This window comes from Panulirus ornatus, chromosome 21 (assembly GCF_036320965.1).
Source record: "Panulirus ornatus isolate Po-2019 chromosome 21, ASM3632096v1, whole genome shotgun sequence".
Classification (NCBI taxonomy): Eukaryota; Metazoa; Arthropoda; class Malacostraca; order Decapoda; family Palinuridae; genus Panulirus; species Panulirus ornatus.
Genome location: NC_092244.1, coordinates 20,080,788 through 20,101,573, shown reverse-complemented (window position 1 = coordinate 20,101,573; position 20,786 = coordinate 20,080,788). Strand labels below are relative to the sequence as shown.

Here is a 20,786-nt window from a genome sequence, read left to right as displayed (position 1 = left end):
AAACTCACTACAAAATCAACAAACTTTATCGAAATATGTTGATCAATGAGCCTTACCCTCCTATCTATCTACCTATTTCTCTGATGCCCATTTACTTTGTGGACTCTCATCAGGAGGGTGACCATGGGAAAAGTTACCCCTGTCCTTACGTGCCTCCCTCACATACACTAATCCATGCCTTCTTCCCCCAAATTTTTTCATCAGTACTCTCCCATTCCATTTCACCATGTCAAAGATGGCCTTCCTCTCACAAGAACCCTTCATTGTACTATCATACACTTTCCTTGTAAAGTCCCTCTCTTGCATTCTTTTCACATGCCCAAACCACCTTAAGGAATTATGTTTCACCCATTCTCCCATTCCACAATTCACTCCCTTTGCATCCCCTGACACACCTAATCTCTCATGAATCCCCTCATTACTTTCTTCATTCCATCTAGTCATACCACATGCTCCTCTCAAATAACTCATCTCTACAGCCTCAATTTTTTACCTCTGTGACTTATTTCACAGCCTGGATTTTTAACCTCTGCGACTCATTTTGGCTGCATAGTTCAGGTTTGGGAGGACTATGCTGTCCCTTAATTCTTTCTTCACTTCTATACTTACACCTTTATCCTTCAGTATTCTATTATGGGACCCAATGAATCTTCTACCCTGTACTGCTCTCTCCCTTATCTCTCCTTCCATATCACTAAACTTACCCAAGATAGTTTTCAAATATTCAAATTCTATTACCTCTTTCAATCATTCTACCCCTCTTATCTATAACACAATTTAGTAAACTTTTTCTCACTACAGAAGGCTTTGCAAGATCTATATTTTCACTCTGTTTCCTTTCAAACACCATTCCTTTACTTTTAATCACATTTACCCCAGTTGCCTATGCTTACACACATAGGCAACTCTTTTTGCAACTCCTCTTCACTCTCAACAAACAACACAGTAACATCCACAAACAGGCTCTTCACTAATCACCATACCTCACCACCAAACTCCATTTCTAAACCCATTTTCCCTAGCCTTGCTTCATTTCTCTTATCACTCCATGATATACATATCAAAAAGTCAGTGACATCACATAACCCTGCCTCACATCCACTTGTATACTGAAATTCACTCAACTCTCCATCCACTCTTATACATGCATATGCTCCTTTATAGAAGGCAGAAGGCTGTCACACCAACAAACAGTTGTTCCCCTACTCCATATATCCTTAACACATCCCATAAAGCATTCCACTCCAGATCTATACAAGCTGCAAGCAGCTTCTTATCTTTTCCTAGATACTTTTCCACAATCATTCTCACTGCAAAAAACTGATCCACACATCCCCTATGCTTCCTAAAACCCAATTGCTCCTCACTTATTCTGTATTTAGACACTTCCATCATTCAATCACCCAATACTCTTTCATATACTTTTTCTGGTATGCTTAACAACTTATTCCCTTATAACTGCTAAACATATCCTTAGTACCTTTTCCTTCTGCTTCCATGCTAAATTATATATCAAATGCATCAACTCTATCACACTTTCTCCTCCATACTTCAACATTTCAGGTGTAATCCCATCTGCGTCACATGTCTTTCCTACCTTATACCTCATTATTGCCCTTTTTACCTCCCTTCTTGTTATAAGCCCTTGCACATGTATCCTTTTACTTCCATCCTCCATACTCATGCACATAACAAATGCTGCGTCATCTTCTCCCATATTCAAAAGTTGTTCAAAATACTCTTTTCATCTTCCTTTCAATTCCTCCTTTTGATTCAGTAATTTCCCTTCCTTACTTTTCACACTTACATTTCCACTCTCACATCCAACTCTCTTTTTTCACTCCCTTCCAGTAAAATTCATTTCTTTCCTGAAACTTTTCACCTAAATTTCTTCCACTGTGCTTTCCCCGATCAGCCTCATAAAATTCCAATCATACATCTTATGGGGATAGGGGAGAAAGAATACTTCCCACGCATTCCTCACGTGTCGTAGAAGGCGACTAAAGGGGACAGGAGCAGGGACCAGAAACCCTCCGCTCCTTGTATTTCAACTTTCTAAAAGGGGAAACAAAAGAAGGAGTCATGCAGGGAGTGCTCATCCTCCTCAAAGGCTCAGATTGGGGTGTCTAAATGTGTGTGGATGCAACCAAGATGAGAAAAAAGGAGAGATAGGTGGTATGTTTGAGGAAAGGAGCCTGGATGTTTTGGCTCTGAGTGAAATGAAGCTCAAGGGTAAAGGGGAACAGTGGTTTGGGAATGTCTTGGGAGTAAGGTCAGGGGTTAGTGAGAGGACAAGAGCAAGGGAAGGAGTACCACTACTCCTGAAACAGGAGTGGTGGGAGTATGTGATAGAATGTAAGAAAGTAAATTCTAGATTGATATGGGTAAAACTGAAAGTTGATGGAGAGAGATGGGTGATTATTGGTGCATATACACCTGGGCATGAGAAGAAAGATCATGAGAGGCAAGTGTTTTGGGAGCAGCTGAATGAGTGTGTTAGTGGTTTTGATGCACAAGACTGGGTTATAGTGATGGGTGATTTGAATGCAAAGGTGAGTAATGTGGCAGTTGAGGGAATAATTGGTATACATGGGGTGTTCAGTATTGTAAATGGAAATGGTGAAGAGCTTGTAGATTTATGTGCCGAAAAAGGACTGATGATTGGGAATACCTGGTTTAAAAAGCGAGATATAGGGTGTCTTGGTCGAGGTGGTGTGCAAAGTGAAAGGGTTGGGGAAAATGATTTGGTAAACAGAGAGGAGGTAGTAAAAGCTTTGCGGAAGATGAAAGCCGGCAAGGCAGCAGGCTTGGATGGTATTGCAGTGGAATTTATTAAAAAAGGGGGTGACTGTATTGTTGACTGGTTGGTAAGGTTATTTAATGTATGTATGACTCATGGTGAGGTGCCTGAGGATTGGCGGAATGCGTGCATAGTGCCATTGTACAAAGGCAAAGGTGATAAGAGTGAGTGCTCAAATTACAGAGGTATAAGTTTGTTGAGTATTCCTGGTAAATTATATGGGAGGGTATTGATTGAAAGGGTGAAGGCATGTACAGAGCATCAGATTGGGGAAGAGCAGTGTGGTTTCAGAAGTGGTAGAGGATGTGTGGATCAGGTGTTTGCTTTGAAGAATGTATGTGAGAAATACTTAGAAAAGCAAATGGATTTGTATGTAGCATTTATGGATCTGGAGAAGGTATATGATAGAATTGATAGAGATGCTCTGTGGAAGGTATTAAGAATATATGGTGTGGGTGGCAAGTTGTCAGAAGCAGTGAAAAGTTTTTAGCGAGGATGTAAGGCATGTGTATGTGTAGGAAGAGAGGAAAGTGATTGGTTCTCAGTGAATGTAGGTTTGCGGCAGGGGTGTGTGATGTCTCCATGGTTGTTTAATTTGTTTATGGATGGGGTTGTTTGGGAGGTGAATGCAAGAATTTTGGAAAGAGGGGCAAGAATGATGTCTGTTGTGGATGAGAGAGCTTGGGAAGTGAGTCAGTTGTTGTTCACTGATGATACAGCGCTGGTGGCTGATTCATGTGAGAAACTGCAGAAGCTGGTGACTGAGTTTGGTAAAGTGTGTGAAAGAAGAAAGTTAAGAGTAAATGTGAATAAGAGCAAGGTTATTAGGTACAGTAAGGTTGAGGGTCAAGTCAATTGGGAGGTAAGTTTGAATGGAGAAAAACTGGAGGAAGTAAAGTGTTTTAGATATCTGGGAGTGGATCTGGCAGCGGATGGAACCATGGAAGCGGAAGTGAATCATAGGGCGGGGGAGGGGGCGAAAATCCTGGGAGCCTTGAAGAATGTGTGGAAGTCGAGAACATTATCTCGGAAAGCAAAAATGGGTATGTTTGAAGGAATAGTGGTTCCAACAATGTTGTATGGTTGCGAGGCGTGGGCTATGGATAGTGTTGTGCGCAGGAAGGTGGATGTGCTGGAAATGAGATGTTTGAGGACAATGTGTGGTGTGAGGTGGTTTGATCGAGTAAGTAATGTAAGGGTAAGAGAGATGTGTGGAAATAAAAAGAGCGTGGTTGAGAGAGCAGAAGAGGGTGTTTTGAAATGGTTTGGGCACATGGAGAGAATGAGTGAGGAAAGATTGACCAAGGAGGTGGAGGGAACGAGAAGTGGGAGACCAAATTGGAGGTGGAACGATGGAGTGAAAAAGATTTTGAGTGATCGGGGCCTGAACATGCAGGAGGTTGAAAGGCGGGCAAGGAATAGTGTGAATTGGATCGATGTGGTATACCGGGGTTGATGTGCTGTCAGTGGATTGAATCAGGGCATGTGAAGCGTCTGGGGTAAACCATGGAAAGCTGTGTGGGGCCTGGATGTGGAAAGGGAGCTGTGGTTTCGGGCATTATTGCATGACAGCTAGAGACTGAGTGTGAACGAATGAGGACTTTGTTCTCTTTTCCTAGTGCTACCCCGCACACATGAGGGGGGTGGGGGATGGTATTCCATGTGTGGCGAGGTGGCGATGGGAATGAATAAAGGCAGACAGTGTGAATTGTGTGCATGGGTATATATGTATGTGTCTGTGTGTGTATATATATGTGTACATTGAGATGTATAGGTACGTATATTTGCGTGTGTGGACGTGTGTGTATATAAATGTGTATGAGGGTGGGTTTGGCCATTTCTTTCGTCTGTTTCCTTGCGCTACCTAGCAAATGCGGGAGACAGCGACAAAGCAAAATATAATAATAATACATAAGTATATGTATGTAAGTAGGAGAGATGGCCAGAGAGCATTATTGGATTACGTGTTAATTGATAGGCGCGCGAAAGAGAGACTTTTGGATGTTAATGTGCTGAGATGTGCAACTGGAGCGATGTCTGATCATTATCTTGTGGAGGCGAAGGTGAAGATTTGTAGGGGTTTTCAGAAAAGAAGAGAGAATGTTGGGGTGAAGAGAGTGGTGAGAGTTAGTGAGCTTGGGAAGGAGACTTGTGTGAGGAAGTACCAGGAGAGACTGAGTTCAGAATGGAAAAAGGTGAGAACAAAGGAGGTAAGGGGAGTGGGGGAGGAATGGGATGTATTTAGGGAAGCAGTGATGGATTGCGCAAAAGATGCTTGCGGCATGAGAAGCGTGGGAAGTGGACAGATTAGAAAGGGTAGAGTGGTGGGATGAAGAAGGAAGATTATTAGTGAAAGAGAAGAGAGAGGCATTTGGACAATTTTTGGAGGGAAAAAATGCAAATGAGTGGGAGATGTATAAAAGAAAGAGGCAGGAGGTCAAGAGAAAGGTACAAGAGGTGAAAAAGAGGGCAAATGAGAGTTGGGGTGAGAGACTATCATTAAATTCTAGGGAGAATAAAAAGATGTTTTGGAAGGTGGTAAATAAAGTGCGTAAGACAAGGGAGCAAATGGGAACTTCAATGAAGGGGGCTAATAGGGAGGTGATAACAAGTAGTGGTGATGTGAGAAGGAGATGGAGTGAGTATTTTGAAGGTTTGTTGAATGTGTTTGATGATGGAGTGGCAGATAAAGGGTGTTTTGGTTGAGGTGGTGTGCAAAGTGAGAGGGTTAGGGAAAATGATTGGGTAAACAGAGAAGAGGTAAAAGCTTTGCGGAAGATGAAAGCCGGCAAGGCAGCAGGTTTGGATGGTATTGCAGTGGAATCTATTCAAAAAGGGGGTGACTGTATTGTTGACTGGTTGGTAAGCTTATTTAATGTATGTATGATTCATGGTGAGGTGCCTGAGGATTGGCGGAATGCTTGCATAGTGCCATTGTACAAAGGCAAAGGGGATAAGAGTGAGTACTCAAATTACAGAGGTATAAATTCATTGAGTATTCCTGGAAAATTGTATGGGAGGGTATTGATTGAGAGGGTGAAGGCATGTACAGAGCATCAGATTGGGGAAGAGCAGTGTGGTTTCAGAAGTGGTAGAGGATGTGTGGATCAGGTGTTTGCTTTGAGGAATGTATGTGAGAAATACTTAGAAAAGCAAAGGGATTTGTATGTAGCATTTATAGATCTGGAGAAGGCATGTGATAGAGTTGATAGAGATGCTCTGTGGAAGGTATTAAGAATATATGGTGTGGGAGACAAGTTGTTAGAAGCAGTGAAAAGTTTTTATCGAGGATGTAAGGCATATGTACGTGTAAGAGAGGAAAGTGACTGGTTCTCAGTGAATGTAGGTTTGCGGCAGGGGTGTGTGATGTCTCCATGGTTGTTTAATTTGTTTATGGATGGGGTTGTTAGGGAGGTGAATTCAAGAGCTTTGGAGAGAGGGGCAAGTATGCAGTCTGTTGGGGATGAGAGAGCTTGGGAAGTGAGTCAGTTGTTGTTCGCTGATGATACAGCGCTGGTGGCTGATTCATGTGAGAAACTGCAGAAGCTGGTGACTGAGTTTGGTAAAGTGTGTGAAAGAAGAAAGTTAAGAGTAAATGTGAATGAGAGCAAGGTTATTAGGTAGAGTAGGGTTGAGGGTCAAGTCAGTTGGGAGGTAAGTTTGAATGGAGAAAAACTGGAGGAAGTAAAGTGTTTTAAATATCTGGGAGTGGATCTGGCAGTGGATGGAACCATGGAAGCGGAAGTGAATCATAGGGTGGGGGAGGGGGCAAAAATTCTGGGAGCCTTGAAGAATGTTTGGAAGTCGAGAACATTATCTCGGAAAGCAAAAATGGGTATGTTTGAAGGAATAGTGGTTCCAACAATGATGTATGGTTGCGAGGCGTGGGCTATATATAGAGTTGTGTGCAGGAAGGTGGATGTGCTGGAAATGAGATGTTTGAGGACAATATGTGGTGTGAGGTGGTTTGATCGAGTAAGTAATGTAAGGGTAAGAGAGATGTGTGGAAATAAAAAGAGTGTGGTTGAGAGAGCAGAAAGGGTGTTTTGAAATGGTTTGGTCACATGGAGAGAATGAGTGAGGAAAGATTGACCAAGAGGAGATATGTGTCAGAGGTGGAGGGAACGAGAAGTGGGAGACCAAATTGGAGGTGGAAAGATCGATTGAAAAAGGTTTTGAGTGATCTGGACCTAAACATGCAGGAGGGTGAAAGGCGTGCAAGGAATAGAGTGAATTGGAACGATGTGGTATACCGGGGTCGATGTGCTGTCAATGGATTGAATCAGGGCATGTGAAGCGTCTGGGGTAAACCATGGAAAGTTCTATGGGGCCTGGATGAGGAAAGGGATCTGTGGTTTCGGTGCATTATTACATGACAGCTAAGACTGAGTGTGAACGAATGGGGCCTTTGTTGTCTTTTCCTAGCGCTACCTCGCACACATGAGGGGGGAGGGGTTTGTTATTCCATGTGTGGCGGGGTGGCGATGGGAATGAATAAAGGCAGACAGTATGAATTGTGTACATGTGTATATATGTATATGTCTGTGTGTGTATATATATGAATACATTGAGATGTACAGGTATGTATATTTGCCTGTGTGGATGTGTATGTATATACATGTGTATGTGGGTGGGTTGGGCCATTCTTTCGTCTGTTTCCTTGCGCTACCTCGCTAACGCGGGAGACAGCGACAAAGCAAAATAAATAAATAAATAAATAAACATCTTATATTCTTCCCTCCTCCACTGCTGAACTTCCACTGGTATTTTCCTTTCAAACAATCTATCATATGCCTTTTCTTCTATTCCACAGCATTCTCACTTTTACTCTTATATCTCACAACCTTGTATCCAACTACTAATTCTGTAACCTTTGGCATTTTTATCCTAAATATTTCAAACACCTCATTCACACATGACTGCATCCCTACATTTATTGCCCTTCATCTAAACTTTCTGTTAACCCTCTTTCACCTCTCCATTCTTCTGTACACCAAACCATCATTTTTCATGATCCTCACCTCCAAAAGAACTGAAAAAAAAAAAAGGTTAGAATCTCCAAAGAGTCCTCTCATAACTCTATTAACCAGCACAACATTTCTCAGCTTTTCATAATTTGCCACACCAACAATCAAACCCTTTTGTTTATCTCTTCCATCATTTCTCATCCACTTATATCTGTGAATCATCTTGTGCTGAAAGAAGGTGTTTGCAAAGAAAAAAACCCTCTCAGTAACAGCATCATAAGATAACTTCCATTTTCATTTACTCCAGGCATCCCCCATTCAGAAACTATCTTGGCAATTTTATCACAAATCAAATTCATATTCACATCACCCATTACAGCCACCTTCTCAGACATTTATACAGGCACTGAAATTTCTCTGGAAATGATTCATTTCATCCTTAGCTTACACAGTCTTCATATTCACAGTTGGATACACACCTACCCATGCATACTTCGCAATATCAATCTTTCCTCTCATCCACACTATTCTTGATCCAGTCCATCCTTGCTCTGTAACACCCATACTCTTGGTGATAGCACAATTGCACATCCATCTTTCTCTTTTCCCTGATAATTTTCATTCATTCCAGTCCATACCACTCCTCTCCCACATCATTTGACATCTTGTGTTCATCACTTCCATTTTCACTCCATACACCCTGCCAAAGAATATAGGTTTCCCCAATCCCAAGCACATCCAAACTAAACTTTTAACATTTTCCACAAGCTCCCTACTTTTACTCTCCCCAGTCATCCCATTAACATTCAGAGCCATTGCCTTCAGCTGCACTTCCCTTCTAATCCCTGGATAATTGGTGGACTCCAGTTCTGCTTCTTAACCTTTCACACCTCACTCTAGACAGGCTGCTGGCAGAGGGCAACTCCAGCACAATGTTTCCCAGAGGCAACATATACAGAATACAAATAATAATAATACCAGTTCTAAACAACTAGCCCTACTGGGCATCCAAAATCTTTCTTAACTGTTCTATACAAAATTCTCTTTCTGAAACTCCTGCAATAAATCTACAAAGCACAATCATAATTTCCCTTGCTTTACTCTGATGATTCTGCAGTCTAATTAATTCTAGATCTCATTTTCTTGCCACCTATTCTACCATTTAATGCATTTATTCTAATCTTATTGTCTCACCCTATAAAACTTGACTGCTAGCTCTGGCCTCTGAGCTCTGAGTAGGAGTGCTTCTGCTCGTGGGTAATCTCTGTCTGTGAAGGCCACCTTTGCCTGACCCACAAGCACATCACCAACAGAATCTGGATCATGAGCCTCAGCCACTCTCTGTGCACTCTCCCAGTCCTGTGCATGGACATACCTAAAAGAAACATTCAAAAGGTGTCAAAAAGAACACTGTATATTTCAAAAGCACACACTATCTATTACAAAAGAAATGTACCAATCTATATAAAAACAAATGCAAAGACAGTGAAAATATCAGCATATACACAAAATAAAATCAATAAAAACTAATTTGTGAGATGAATGATAACCAAAATATGCAACACTGAAATGAAAATATTAACATTAACAACATCTTATTTCATTCATCATGTCATATACTTTTCAACCATGTGCCTTTTTATCTTCTTTTTATAGCTAATGACCCATTTCCATAGGTATCCACAATCGAGTTAAGATGGGACATTTGCCTCCCTTAACATTTTGCACATACACACACACACACACACACATGAACCCACCCCAAAAAAGCATATATGTTATATCACAGTCATAATTATCTGAATGATATTAAGTAATTACTGAATTTGTGTCTACATTCAAGCACACATAACATAATCTTTTCATCTTCCCTCTAAGTATTTCTATGGGTATCTCTGGCTACTTCATGCATTACAAATGGGTGCCCCAAGACGACTTTCCAGCAAACATTTTAAAAACAAAAATAACACTTTCCTTACTAAAATGCATGAACAAGTATTAATTTCTTATATGTAGCTACTTCGCTGTCTAAATGGTTTGTGCTATTTTTCATTTGCTAAGCAAATAGTGAACTGACTTAAGGATGTTTTGAAAAAAAAAATGTTTTGAAAAAAAATCTTAACAATCAAGAAAATTAAATGAAACTGATATAAAATAAGATGGGTGTTTCTGTATATAACAATCCTTGGCGGCATGCACAATGTCCCAAATACCGAGGGAATCAAGTGCAGAGATTTATTGATCTCTGTTTGAGATTCTCTTCTAAAAACCTAAGAATAAATTGAAAGAGTATGAAGTGAATGAATACATTTTCTCAGAAGCATAATGTCAAAATTGAAGATGTGTTCCTGGGCAGACAAAATACTGTAACTACGTAACTTAATATAAAATATACATAAATGTAAGGCATGTGTACGTGTAGGAAGAGAGGAAAGTGATTGGTTCTCAGTGAATGTAGGTTTGCGGCAGGGGTGTGTGATGTCTCCATGGTTGTTTAATTTGTTTATGGATGGGGTTGTTAGGGAGGTGAACGCAAGAGTTTTGGAAAGAGGGGCAAGTATGAAGTCTGTTGGGGATGAGAGAGCTTGGGAAGTGAGTCAGTTGTTGTTCGCTGATGATACAGCGCTGGTGGCTGATTCATGTGAGAAACTGCAGAAGCTGGTGACTGAGTTTGGTAAAGTGTGTGAAAGAAGAAAGTGAAGAGTAAATGTGAATAAGAGCAAGGTTATTAGGTACAGTAGGGTTGAGGGTCAAGTCAATTGGGAGGTGAGTTTGAATGGAGAAAAACTGGAGGAAGTGGAGTGTTTTAGATATCTGGGAGTGGATCTGGCAGCGGATGGAACCATGGAAGCGGAAGTGGATCATAGGGTGGGGGAGGGGGCGAAAATTCTGGGAGCCTTGAAGAATGTGTGGAAGTCGAGAACATTATCTCGGAAAGCAAAAATGGGTATGTTTGAAGGAATAGTGGTTCCAACAATGTTGTATGGTTGTGAGGCATGGGCTATGGATAGAGTTGTGCGCAGGAGGATGGATGTGCTGGAAATGAGATGTTTGAGGACAATGTGTGGTGTGAGGTGGTTTGATCGAGTAAGTAATGTAAGGGTAAGAGAGATGTGTGGAAATAAAAAGAGCATGGTTGAGAGAGCAGAAGAGGGTGTTTTGAAATGGTTTGGGCACATGGAGAGAATGAGTGAGGAAAGATTGACCAAGAGGATATATGTGTCGGAGGTGGAGGGAACGAGGAGAAGAGGGAGACCAAATTGGAGGTGGAAAGATGGAGTGAAAAAGATTTTGTGTGATCGGGGCCTGAACATGCAGGAGGGTGAAAGGAGGGCAAGGAATAGAGTGAATTGGAGCGATGTGGTATACCGGGGTTGACGGGCTGTCAGTGGATTGAATCAAGGCATGTGAAGCGCCTGGGGTAAGCCATGGAAAGCTGTGTAGGTATGTATATTTGCGTGTGTGGACGTATGTATATACATGTGTATGGGGGTGGGTTGGGCCATTTCTTTCGTCTGTTTCCTTGCGCTACCTCGCAAACGCGGGAGACAGCGGCAAAAAAAAAAAAAAAAAAAGTATACATAAATAAATACTAAAAAAGAGTATCTAAATAAATCAATGCAGAACATAAATAAATTTCTACATAAATAATTTATAGTTGCAAATGTGTACAGTCCTGTACTCATGTAGAGCTCAGGCCTGAAAAGTGTGGTTGAGGACTGGATGATACATAAGTGAGAGAGGACTGGAGAGGTTATGGAGATGATAAGGGAGGACTGTCTGCCTCTTTGTCTGATATCTGACTAATTTCATGCATGGCTGGTGAGATTTCTTTACTTGTTGAAGGAGATTCCTAGATTTATGATGGAGTTTTTTGGTGTGATGATGGGGTTTCCTTAACTTTGAAGAAAGTAAGAAGACAGGCCTGGACAGCCTTTTGCTCCTAATTCATTTGGTACTATCCATGACCATGTCACTATGCTTCCTAATTCTAACAGCACAGAGTCACATTTTAAGTCTACACTATTTTGGTAGGTCACCTAAACATGATGCTAATGTCCACCAAACGCTCTCTATGGTATCATTTCACCACATCAATCTTCAAGTCCAAACTAATGGACTGATGAGCTCTTTGGCAGATGTACCTCCTGGAGAACATGTTTGTCATCTTATGATGAGAGGTTTCTGGGGGTATGAAGGTTTAACAGTACCAATCAGTTCAGTAAACTGAGAACTAAAAAGAAGAAAAAACTATCTTCAGGTCATTTGAACTGATGGAATGCTGTACCTTAGCAGACATACAGTGTCACTGGCTGAAGCATAAGGAGCATCAACAACACTCATAAGGTCAAACCCATAGTTCAGATAATTTACCGAGCCTTATCTTCTTTAAAAAATAATTTCTTTTTAATATTTCAGCATGCCAGGAAGTGAACAATGTTCTATGTGCAGTAGAATGCTCAGCATCCTGGTTTTTAATAATCTTGTAATGCAGGCATTGATAAGGTAACAGCTCTACTGTACAGTGTTGATGCCCATCAGGCAATTGTTAAACCCACCTTGCTCAGAGCATCAGGGACTTATTTAGTGATGTTGGGGAGCAATGCTGTGGATGGTGAGATGCCAAAGTAATCTTTCCACTCTTAATAAGGAAAATTTACCCTTTCAAGTGGTCCAATCGGGTGCTAAGCCCCTTAGACAATTGCTTTGTTGCCAATAATGACAGAAAATCAGTTTCAGGCTCTGGGTGATGTTGAGGACCACAAGCATGAGATCCAACTGGTCAGTGATTCTTTCATCCGAGGTCAGTTTGAGGAGTTATGTATTTGGAACCCATCTCATTATGAAAGTCTTTGCTTTCCAGGAGCTAGGGTAGATGATATTAACAAAGTTGTTAGTAGGTCTGTGGTTTTGCTAATGATAACAGATTTCTTCTTTGTCATATGGATATCAACATCTTTAAAATGGGATCAAAAGAGCTGCAGGAGAAATACAGCTGGTCAAGTCAAATTTTTTTAAAAACTAATAACATAGGGATCTGCACGAGGAGCAACTCCTTTCATATGGTATTGTCTTAAAATATATATAAGTGAACCTGTTTTTCCAGGAAGGAGTTGAATTCACAAACTTGTGGCAGCAATTTTACATGTGTCCTGATGTGTTTACAGAGGATGAACTACACCTGAACTAAGTGAGAGATGTGCATTTTGCCAAGCTCCTTCATGAGTTCATACATGTGTTTTAGTCAAAAGGTGCTCCCTATAAGAAGAAGGCCTATTCACCTCCATAAGTTCTTATTTCTTATCATCATACTTAAACTTTGTTTCCCTCATCAGTGAGGTAGTGCCAGGAAACAGACAAACAATGGCCCTTCCACTCTTACACACATACATACATACATACATACATAAATGCCCATATACATACATACATACATACATTTTTTTTTTTTTTTTTTTTTTTTTTTTTTTTTTTTATACTTTGTCGCTGTCTCCCGCGTTTGCGAGGTAGCGCAAGGAAACAGACGAAAGAAATGGCCCAACCCCCCCCATACACATGTATATACATACATCCACACACGCAAATATACATACCTACACAGCTTTCCATGGTTTACCCCAGACGCTTCACATGCCTTGATTCAATCCACTGACAGCACGTTAACCCCGGTATACCACATCGCTCCAATTCACTCTATTCCTTGCCCTCCTTTCACCCTCCTGCATGTTCAGGCCCCGATCACACAAAATCTTTTTCACTCCATCTTTCCACCTCCAATTTGGTCTCCCTCTTCTCCTCGTTCCCTCCACCTCCGACACATATATCCTCTTGGTCAATCTTTCCTTACTCATTCTCTCCATGTGCCCAAACCACTTCAAAACACCCTCTTCTGCTCTCTCAACCACGCTCTTTTTATTTCCACACATCTCTCTTACCCTTACGTTACTCACTCGATCAAACCACCTCACACCACACATTGTCCTCAAACATCTCATTTCCAGCACATCCATCCTCCTGCGCACAACTCTATCCATAGCCCACGCCTCGCAACCATACAACATTGTTGGAACCACTATACATACATACATATACATATCAAAAAATCAAATACATAAACATACAGACATATACATATATACATATGTACATATTCATACTTGCTTGCCTTCATCCATTCCTGGCGCTACCCCGCCCCACAGGAAACAGCATCGCTACCCCCCACTTCAGCAAAGAAGCTCCAGGAAAACAGACAAAAAAGGCCACATTTGTTCACACTCAGTCTCTAACTGTCATGTGTAATGCACCAAAACCATCGTTCCCTATTCACATCCAGGCCCCACAGACCCTTCCATGGTTTACCCCAGACGTTTCACATGCCCTGGTTCAGACCTCTGACAGCACGTCAACCCCAGTATATTAACCTGTTCCAATTCACTCAATTCCTTGCACGCCTTTCACCCTCCTGCATGTTCAGGCCCCAACTGCTCAAAATCTTTTTCACTTCATCCTTCCACCTCCAATTTGGTCTCCCACTTCTTGTTTCCTCCACATCTGACACATATATCCTCTTTGTCAGTCTTTCCTCACTCATCCTCTCCATATGCGCATATCATTTCAACACACCCTCTTCTGCTCTCTCAACCACACTCGTTCTATTCCCACACATCTCTCTTACCTTTACATTACTTACTTGGTCCAACCACGTCACACCACATATTGTCCTCAAACATTTCATTTCCAACACATCTACCCTCCTCCATACAACCCTATCTATAGCCCATGCCTCGCAACCATATAACATTGTTGGAACCACTATTTCTTCAAACATACCCATTTTTGCTCTCCAAGATATCGTTCTCTCCTTCCACACATTCTTCATTGCTTTCAGAACCTTCAGCCCTTTCCCCGCCCAGTGACTCACTTCTGCTTCTATGATTCCATTCACTGCTAAGTCCAATCCCAGATATCCAAAACACTTCACTTCCTCCAATTTTTCTCCATTCAAACTTACATCCTAACTAACTTGTCCCTCAACCCTACTGAACCTAATAACCTTGCTCTTATTCACATTTTACTCTCAACTTTCTTCTTTCACACAATTTTCTAAACTCAGTCACCAACTTTGGCAGCTTCTCATTAAAATCAGCCACTAGAGCTGTATCATCAGTGAACAAAAACTGACTCACTTCCCAGGCCCTCACATCTATAACAGACTGCATATTCGCCCCTCTCTCCAAAACTCTTATATTTACCTCCCTAACCACCCCATCCATAAACAAATCAAACAACCATGGGGACATCATGCACTCCTGCCACAGACTAACATTAACTAGGAACCAATCACTCTCCTCTCTATCCGCACACATGCCTTACATCCTTGGTAAAAACTTTTCACTGCTTCTAGCAATATACCTCCTACACCATATACTCTTAAAACCTTCCACAGAGCATCTCTATCAACCTTATCATATGCCTTCTCCAGATCCAAAAATGCTACAAACAAATCCATCTGCTTTTCTAAGTATTTCTAACACATTCTTCAAAGCAAACACCTGACCCACACAACCTCTACCAATTCTGAAACCACACTGCTCTTCTCCAATCTGATGCTCTGTACTTGCCTTCACCTTCTCAATCAATACCCTCCTGCATTTCCTGGAAAAAAACTCAACAAACTTATTCGTCAGTAGTTTTCCTCTGTAGTTTGAACACTCACCTTTATCCCCTATGCCTTTGTACAATGGCACTATACATGCATTCTGCCAATCCTCAGACACTTCACCATGGTCCATACATACAGTGAATATCCTTACCAACCAATCAACAACACAGTCACTCCCTTTTTTTAATAAATTCCCCTGCAATACCATCCAAACCCACCGCCTTGCAGGATTTCATCTTCCAAACCATTCTTCCTGACCTTCTCACTTTGTACATCACCCTGACCAAAACACCATATATCTGCCACTCTATCATCAGATACATCCAACGAACTTTCAAAATACTCACTCCATCTCCTTCTCACTTCAACACTACCTGTTATTACTTCCCCACTTACCCCTTCACTGATGTTCCCATTTGTTCTTTAGTCTTATGCATGCTATTTACCTCCTTCCAAAACATCTTTTTATTCTCTCTAAAATCTACTGATACTCTCTCACCCACCTCTCATTTGTCCTCTTTTTCAACCCTTGCACCTTTCTCTTGACCTACTGTTGCTTTCTTTTATACACCTCCCAGCCATTTACGCCCCTTCCTTGCAAGTATCGTCCAAACGCCACTCTTTTCTCTTTCACTAAAAACTCTACTTCTTCATCCCACCACTCACTACCCTTTCTAGTCTGCCCACCTCCCACCTTTCTCATACCACATGCATCTTTTGCATAAGCCATCACTGCTGCCCTAAATACATCCCATTCCTCAGCCACTCCCCTCATGTCATTTGCTCTCACCTTTTGCCATTCAACACTCAATCTCTCCTGGTACTTCCTCACACAAGTCTCTCCAAGCTCACTTATTCTCACCACTCTCTTCTCCTCAACATTCTCTCTTCTTTTTTGAAAACCTCTACAAATCTTCACCTTTGCCACCCCAAGCCAGTCATCAGACATCCCTCCAGCTACCCCTCTCAGCATGTTAATATCCAAGAGTCTCTCTCTTACAGCCTATCAATTAACATGTAATCCAATAATGCCCTTTGACCATCTCTCCTACTCACATACGTCTTTTTTCAGCACACAACTCCACAAGCCCTTCACTATTTTCATTTACATTACTGAATACCCAATGTACACCAACTATACCCTCAACTGCCACATTACACACCTTTGCATTTAAATCATCCATCACTAAAACCTCCATAAGTATGTTTTGAAATAAGTCTCATTCATATATGCGACTGCTGCATGTCCTACAGGTGATCTTTTCAATCATGCATGAAAACTGCTCCGCTATGAGGTTATCAGAGGTGGTTACCACTTTATGCCATGCTATATATCCAGTGATGTATTCATGAAGACGGTGTGGTTAAGGGCACAGCATCCTATCAATAGTCATGAAATGAGCCAAAGGCTATGCTGTGTTGTGTTGGTGACATGGACCTGTACACTAGGTACAAGAATCAACAAGTGATATAATGGATAAACACTATTTAATAACTTAGTTACCCAAAGTGCAATTATTCTGCAGATACATATCAATGCAAAGTTCAAGTTGTATCATAATAGGCAATCCTTTTTATACCTTTAGGTTGTTTATGTTGTTTCCAGATAGGCAATTCTTTTATCCCCCCCCCTCTCTCTCTCTCTCTCTCTTTGATGGGGAATATGTTATGCCCCACTCACCAAAGGGATCAACCCTTGCAGCATGGCACAGAAACAAGTATTCTAGCATTAAAACAGTGTCCCTTGAGGGAAATCTGTACAGCCACATGGGGTTTTGGGTACCAAAACCCACTATTCCAGGCTTGGTTTTGTCTACGTTTGTGCAAACAGGTGACCAGTAGTGGACCAGCTAGTCTGTAAGCCTAATGTATACTGTATAAGCAACATCCCTAATACCTAGCATGCCCATGTCATGTTCCTCCTCCTATCTGTAGTGCCTAAATGTAATTTATCAGTTAAATTACCCCTAGATACTATGTATGACTATACCCCATTTGATAACTGTTAGATATCAATTCCATTTCATTATCACAGTATATACTTCCTCACATACAAAGTTAATAACTTAGCACAGTACTGTTTTTAAAGACATATTTCCTTAACCCCAACTATGTCCTTACTGTGTAACACCGTAAGATCAATACAGCATTTCCTGTCATGAAAACCTGATCCCCTGGGTTAAAACAGAGTAAATACTCATGATTGCAGGAATGTAACAAGAAGAAATTAGCAGTGAGTAAAGGACAGTGCTGGGTTTGATGGATTGGCAGACAATTAAGCGGTGCTGCATTGTAAATATGGCCACAGAAAAGAGCCATTACTGAGAGAGAGAAATTCCTTATATTCTGCAAAAGCAGTCTCTCAAAGGTGACAATAGCTAGGCAGTCAATTACAAAGATGATTTTATTAAGCAATATGGGCACTTAGTATTCTGACTATCTGCTTTTAGCACTCTGAGAGAAAAGCACACTTACATCAGTACAGCTTCCTTAGGTTTCCCAGCCTGTATAAACTCTGATTCTGCCTCTGCATATTTGCCATCATCTTCCAGAGCTATAGCACACCTGTAGTGGATGTCTGGTACTTTTTGCTTCATGGCTATTCGAGCTAATTCAAAGGCAAATTCAAACTGTTGAGAAATAACTATAGATTAAAAAAGAAAGGGAAATGCACTGTGTAGGCTAATCCCTTAAATCTAATTGTCAAAGAAATTGATATGCCCTAGCAACCTCCATCTACAATAAAATAAAGGAAAAGACAAAAAAATTACCATAATTTGGTAATGTTTATGAGAATTGAAATCTTATGATTGCTAATAAGTTTCACAGTAAATGACCTAACTCCTAAAGATATATAAGTTACTGAAAGAAAGGAAGATAATGGTCTAGAGCTTCACTGTTCAAGGAAAAGAGGAGGTATTATGATGATAATCAATCCTCATGTAGCTGGTCTCCAAGTATAAAACTACTGGAAGCAGCAGCCAGACATGAGTCATGAGGCCAAGCTTCAGCTGCAGGGTCACATGCTGATATCTCATGAAAGTAATGGCAAACACAATATCTGTAGAATATGAAGAGGGCAGCAACATCAAGGCAGGCAGAGTGGGATGGTTGGAGAGAGGTTATAACTGAAATGTTCAAGAGAAAGAAGTGTTTTGATTCCACTGTGGCTATAAAAGAGGTGAAGGCTGAACCTTCCTAAATTTGGGAGCAGTAGTGTACTCCATATTGAGGTGAACATGACCCAAATAGATATGAAATAGTTGCTCAAATGAGAATCAATTATATATGGGACCTGTATATCATGGCAATATCAGATAGTTAAGTAAATTCTGTAAAAAGAAAAAAAAATCAGGCAGAGTTAGTGATCCTAGATTATGATATATCCTTAAAAGATAAATCAGGTGATGATTTTCTCTTCTTTGTACATGAAAATTTAGAGGCTAGTGTGGTTAGAAAATAAGCTGTCCATTCATATGAGATGCTGTACACTGCCCTAATAAAAAGGATGTCCAAAAAAATTTTTGGGATAGTTTATAAATCCCAAACTTTGTAAGAAACACGATAAAGCTTTGTGCAATGAAATAAATCCTTAGTATACGACAAAGAGGGGTTAGTAAGAGGACAAGAGCAAGGGAAGGAGTAGCACTACTCCTGAATCAGGATTTGTGGGAGTATGTGATAGAGTGTAAGAAGGTAAACTCTAGATTGATATGGGTAAAACTGAAAGTTGATGGAGAGAGGTGGGAGATTACTGGTGCATAAGCACCTGGGCATGAGAAGAAAGACCATGAGAGGCAAGTGAATTGGGAGCAGCTGAATGAGTGTGTTAGTGGTTTTGATGCACAAGACCAGGTTATAGTGATGGTTGATTTGAATGCAAAGATGAGTAATGTGGCAGTTGAGAAAATAATTGGTATACATGGGGTGTTCAGTGCTGTAAATGGAAATGGTGAAGAGCTTGTATATTTATGTGCTGCAAAAGGACTGGTGATTGGGAATACCTGGTTTAAAAAGAGAGATATACATAAGTATACGTATGTAAGCAGGAGAGATGGCCACAGAGCATTATTGGACTATGTGTTAATTAATAGACGTACGAAAGAGAGACTTTTGGATGTTAATGTGCTGAGAGGTGCAACTGGAAGGATGTCTGATCATTATCTTGTGAAGGTGAAGGTGAAGATTTGTGGGGGGTTTCAGAAAAGAAGAGAGAATGTCAGGGTGAAGAGAGTGGTGAGAGTAAGTGAGCTTGGGAAGGAGACTTGTGTGAGGAAGTACCAGGAGAGACTGAGTACAGAATAGCCAAAGGTGAGAACAAAGGACATAAGGGGAGTGGGGGAGGAATGGGATGTATTTAGGGAAGCAGTGATGGCATGCACAAAAGATGCTTGTGGCATGAGAAGCGTGGGAAGTGGACAGATTAGAAAGGGTAGTGAGTGGTGGGATGAAGAAGTAAGATTATTAGTGAAAGAGAAGAGAGAGGCATTTGGACGATTTTTGCTGGGAAATAATGCAAATGAGTGGGAGATGTATAAAAGAAAGAGACAGGAGGTCAAGAGAAAGGTGCAAGAGGTGAAAAAGAGGGCAAATGAGAGTTGGGGTGAGAGAGTATCATTAAATTTTAGGGAGAATAAAAAGATGTTTTGGAAGGAGGTAAATAAAGTGCGTAAGACAAGGGAACAAATGGGAACTTCAGCGAAGGGGCAAATGGGGAGGTGATAACAAGTAGTGGTGATGTGAGAAGGAGATGGAGTGAGTATTTTGAAGGTTTGTTGAATGTGTTTTATGATAGAGTGGCAGATATAGGGTGTTTTGGTCGAGGTGGTGTGCAAAGTGAGAGGGTTAGGGAAAATGATTCAGTAAGCAGAGAAGAGGTAGTAAAAGCTTTGCGGAAGATGAAAGCCGGCAAGGCAGCGGGTTTGGATGGTATTGCAGTGGAATCTATGAAAAAAGGGGGTGACTGTATTGTTGACTGGTTGGTAAGGCTATTTATTGTATGTACGATTCATGGTGAGGTGCCTGAGGATTGGCGGAGTGCTTGCATAGTGCCATTGTACAAAGGCAAAGGGGAAAAGGTGAGTGCTTAAATTACAAAGTTTGTTGAGTATTCCTGGGAAATTATATGGGAGGATATTGATTGAGAGGAAAAAAGGCATGTACAGAGTATCATATTGGGGAAGAGCAGTGTGGTTTCAGAAGTGGTAGAGGATGCGTGGATCAGGGGTTTGCTTTGAGGAATGTATGTGAGAAAGACTTAGAAAAGCAAAGGGATTTGTATGTAGCATTTATGGATCTGGAGAGGGAATATGATAGAGCTGATAGAGATGCTCTGTGGAAGGTATTAAGAATATAT

General features: G+C 41.0%; 1 protein-coding gene across 1 annotated transcript in view; it reads right to left on the bottom strand.

Annotated features, from left to right (window-relative positions):
• Window positions 1–20,786, bottom strand: part of Oseg2 (intraflagellar transport protein Oseg2) — a 560,852-nt gene that overhangs the window by 133,286 nt on the left and 406,780 nt on the right. Inside the window, exons 22-23 of the mRNA XM_071675913.1 lie at window positions 17,906–18,060; window positions 8,962–9,142 (exon numbers count right to left, since the gene is read on the bottom strand). Of these exons, the coding sequence (XP_071532014.1) occupies window positions 8,962–9,142; window positions 17,906–18,060 (336 nt within the window). The remainder of the gene's footprint in view (window positions 1–8,961; window positions 9,143–17,905; window positions 18,061–20,786) is intronic.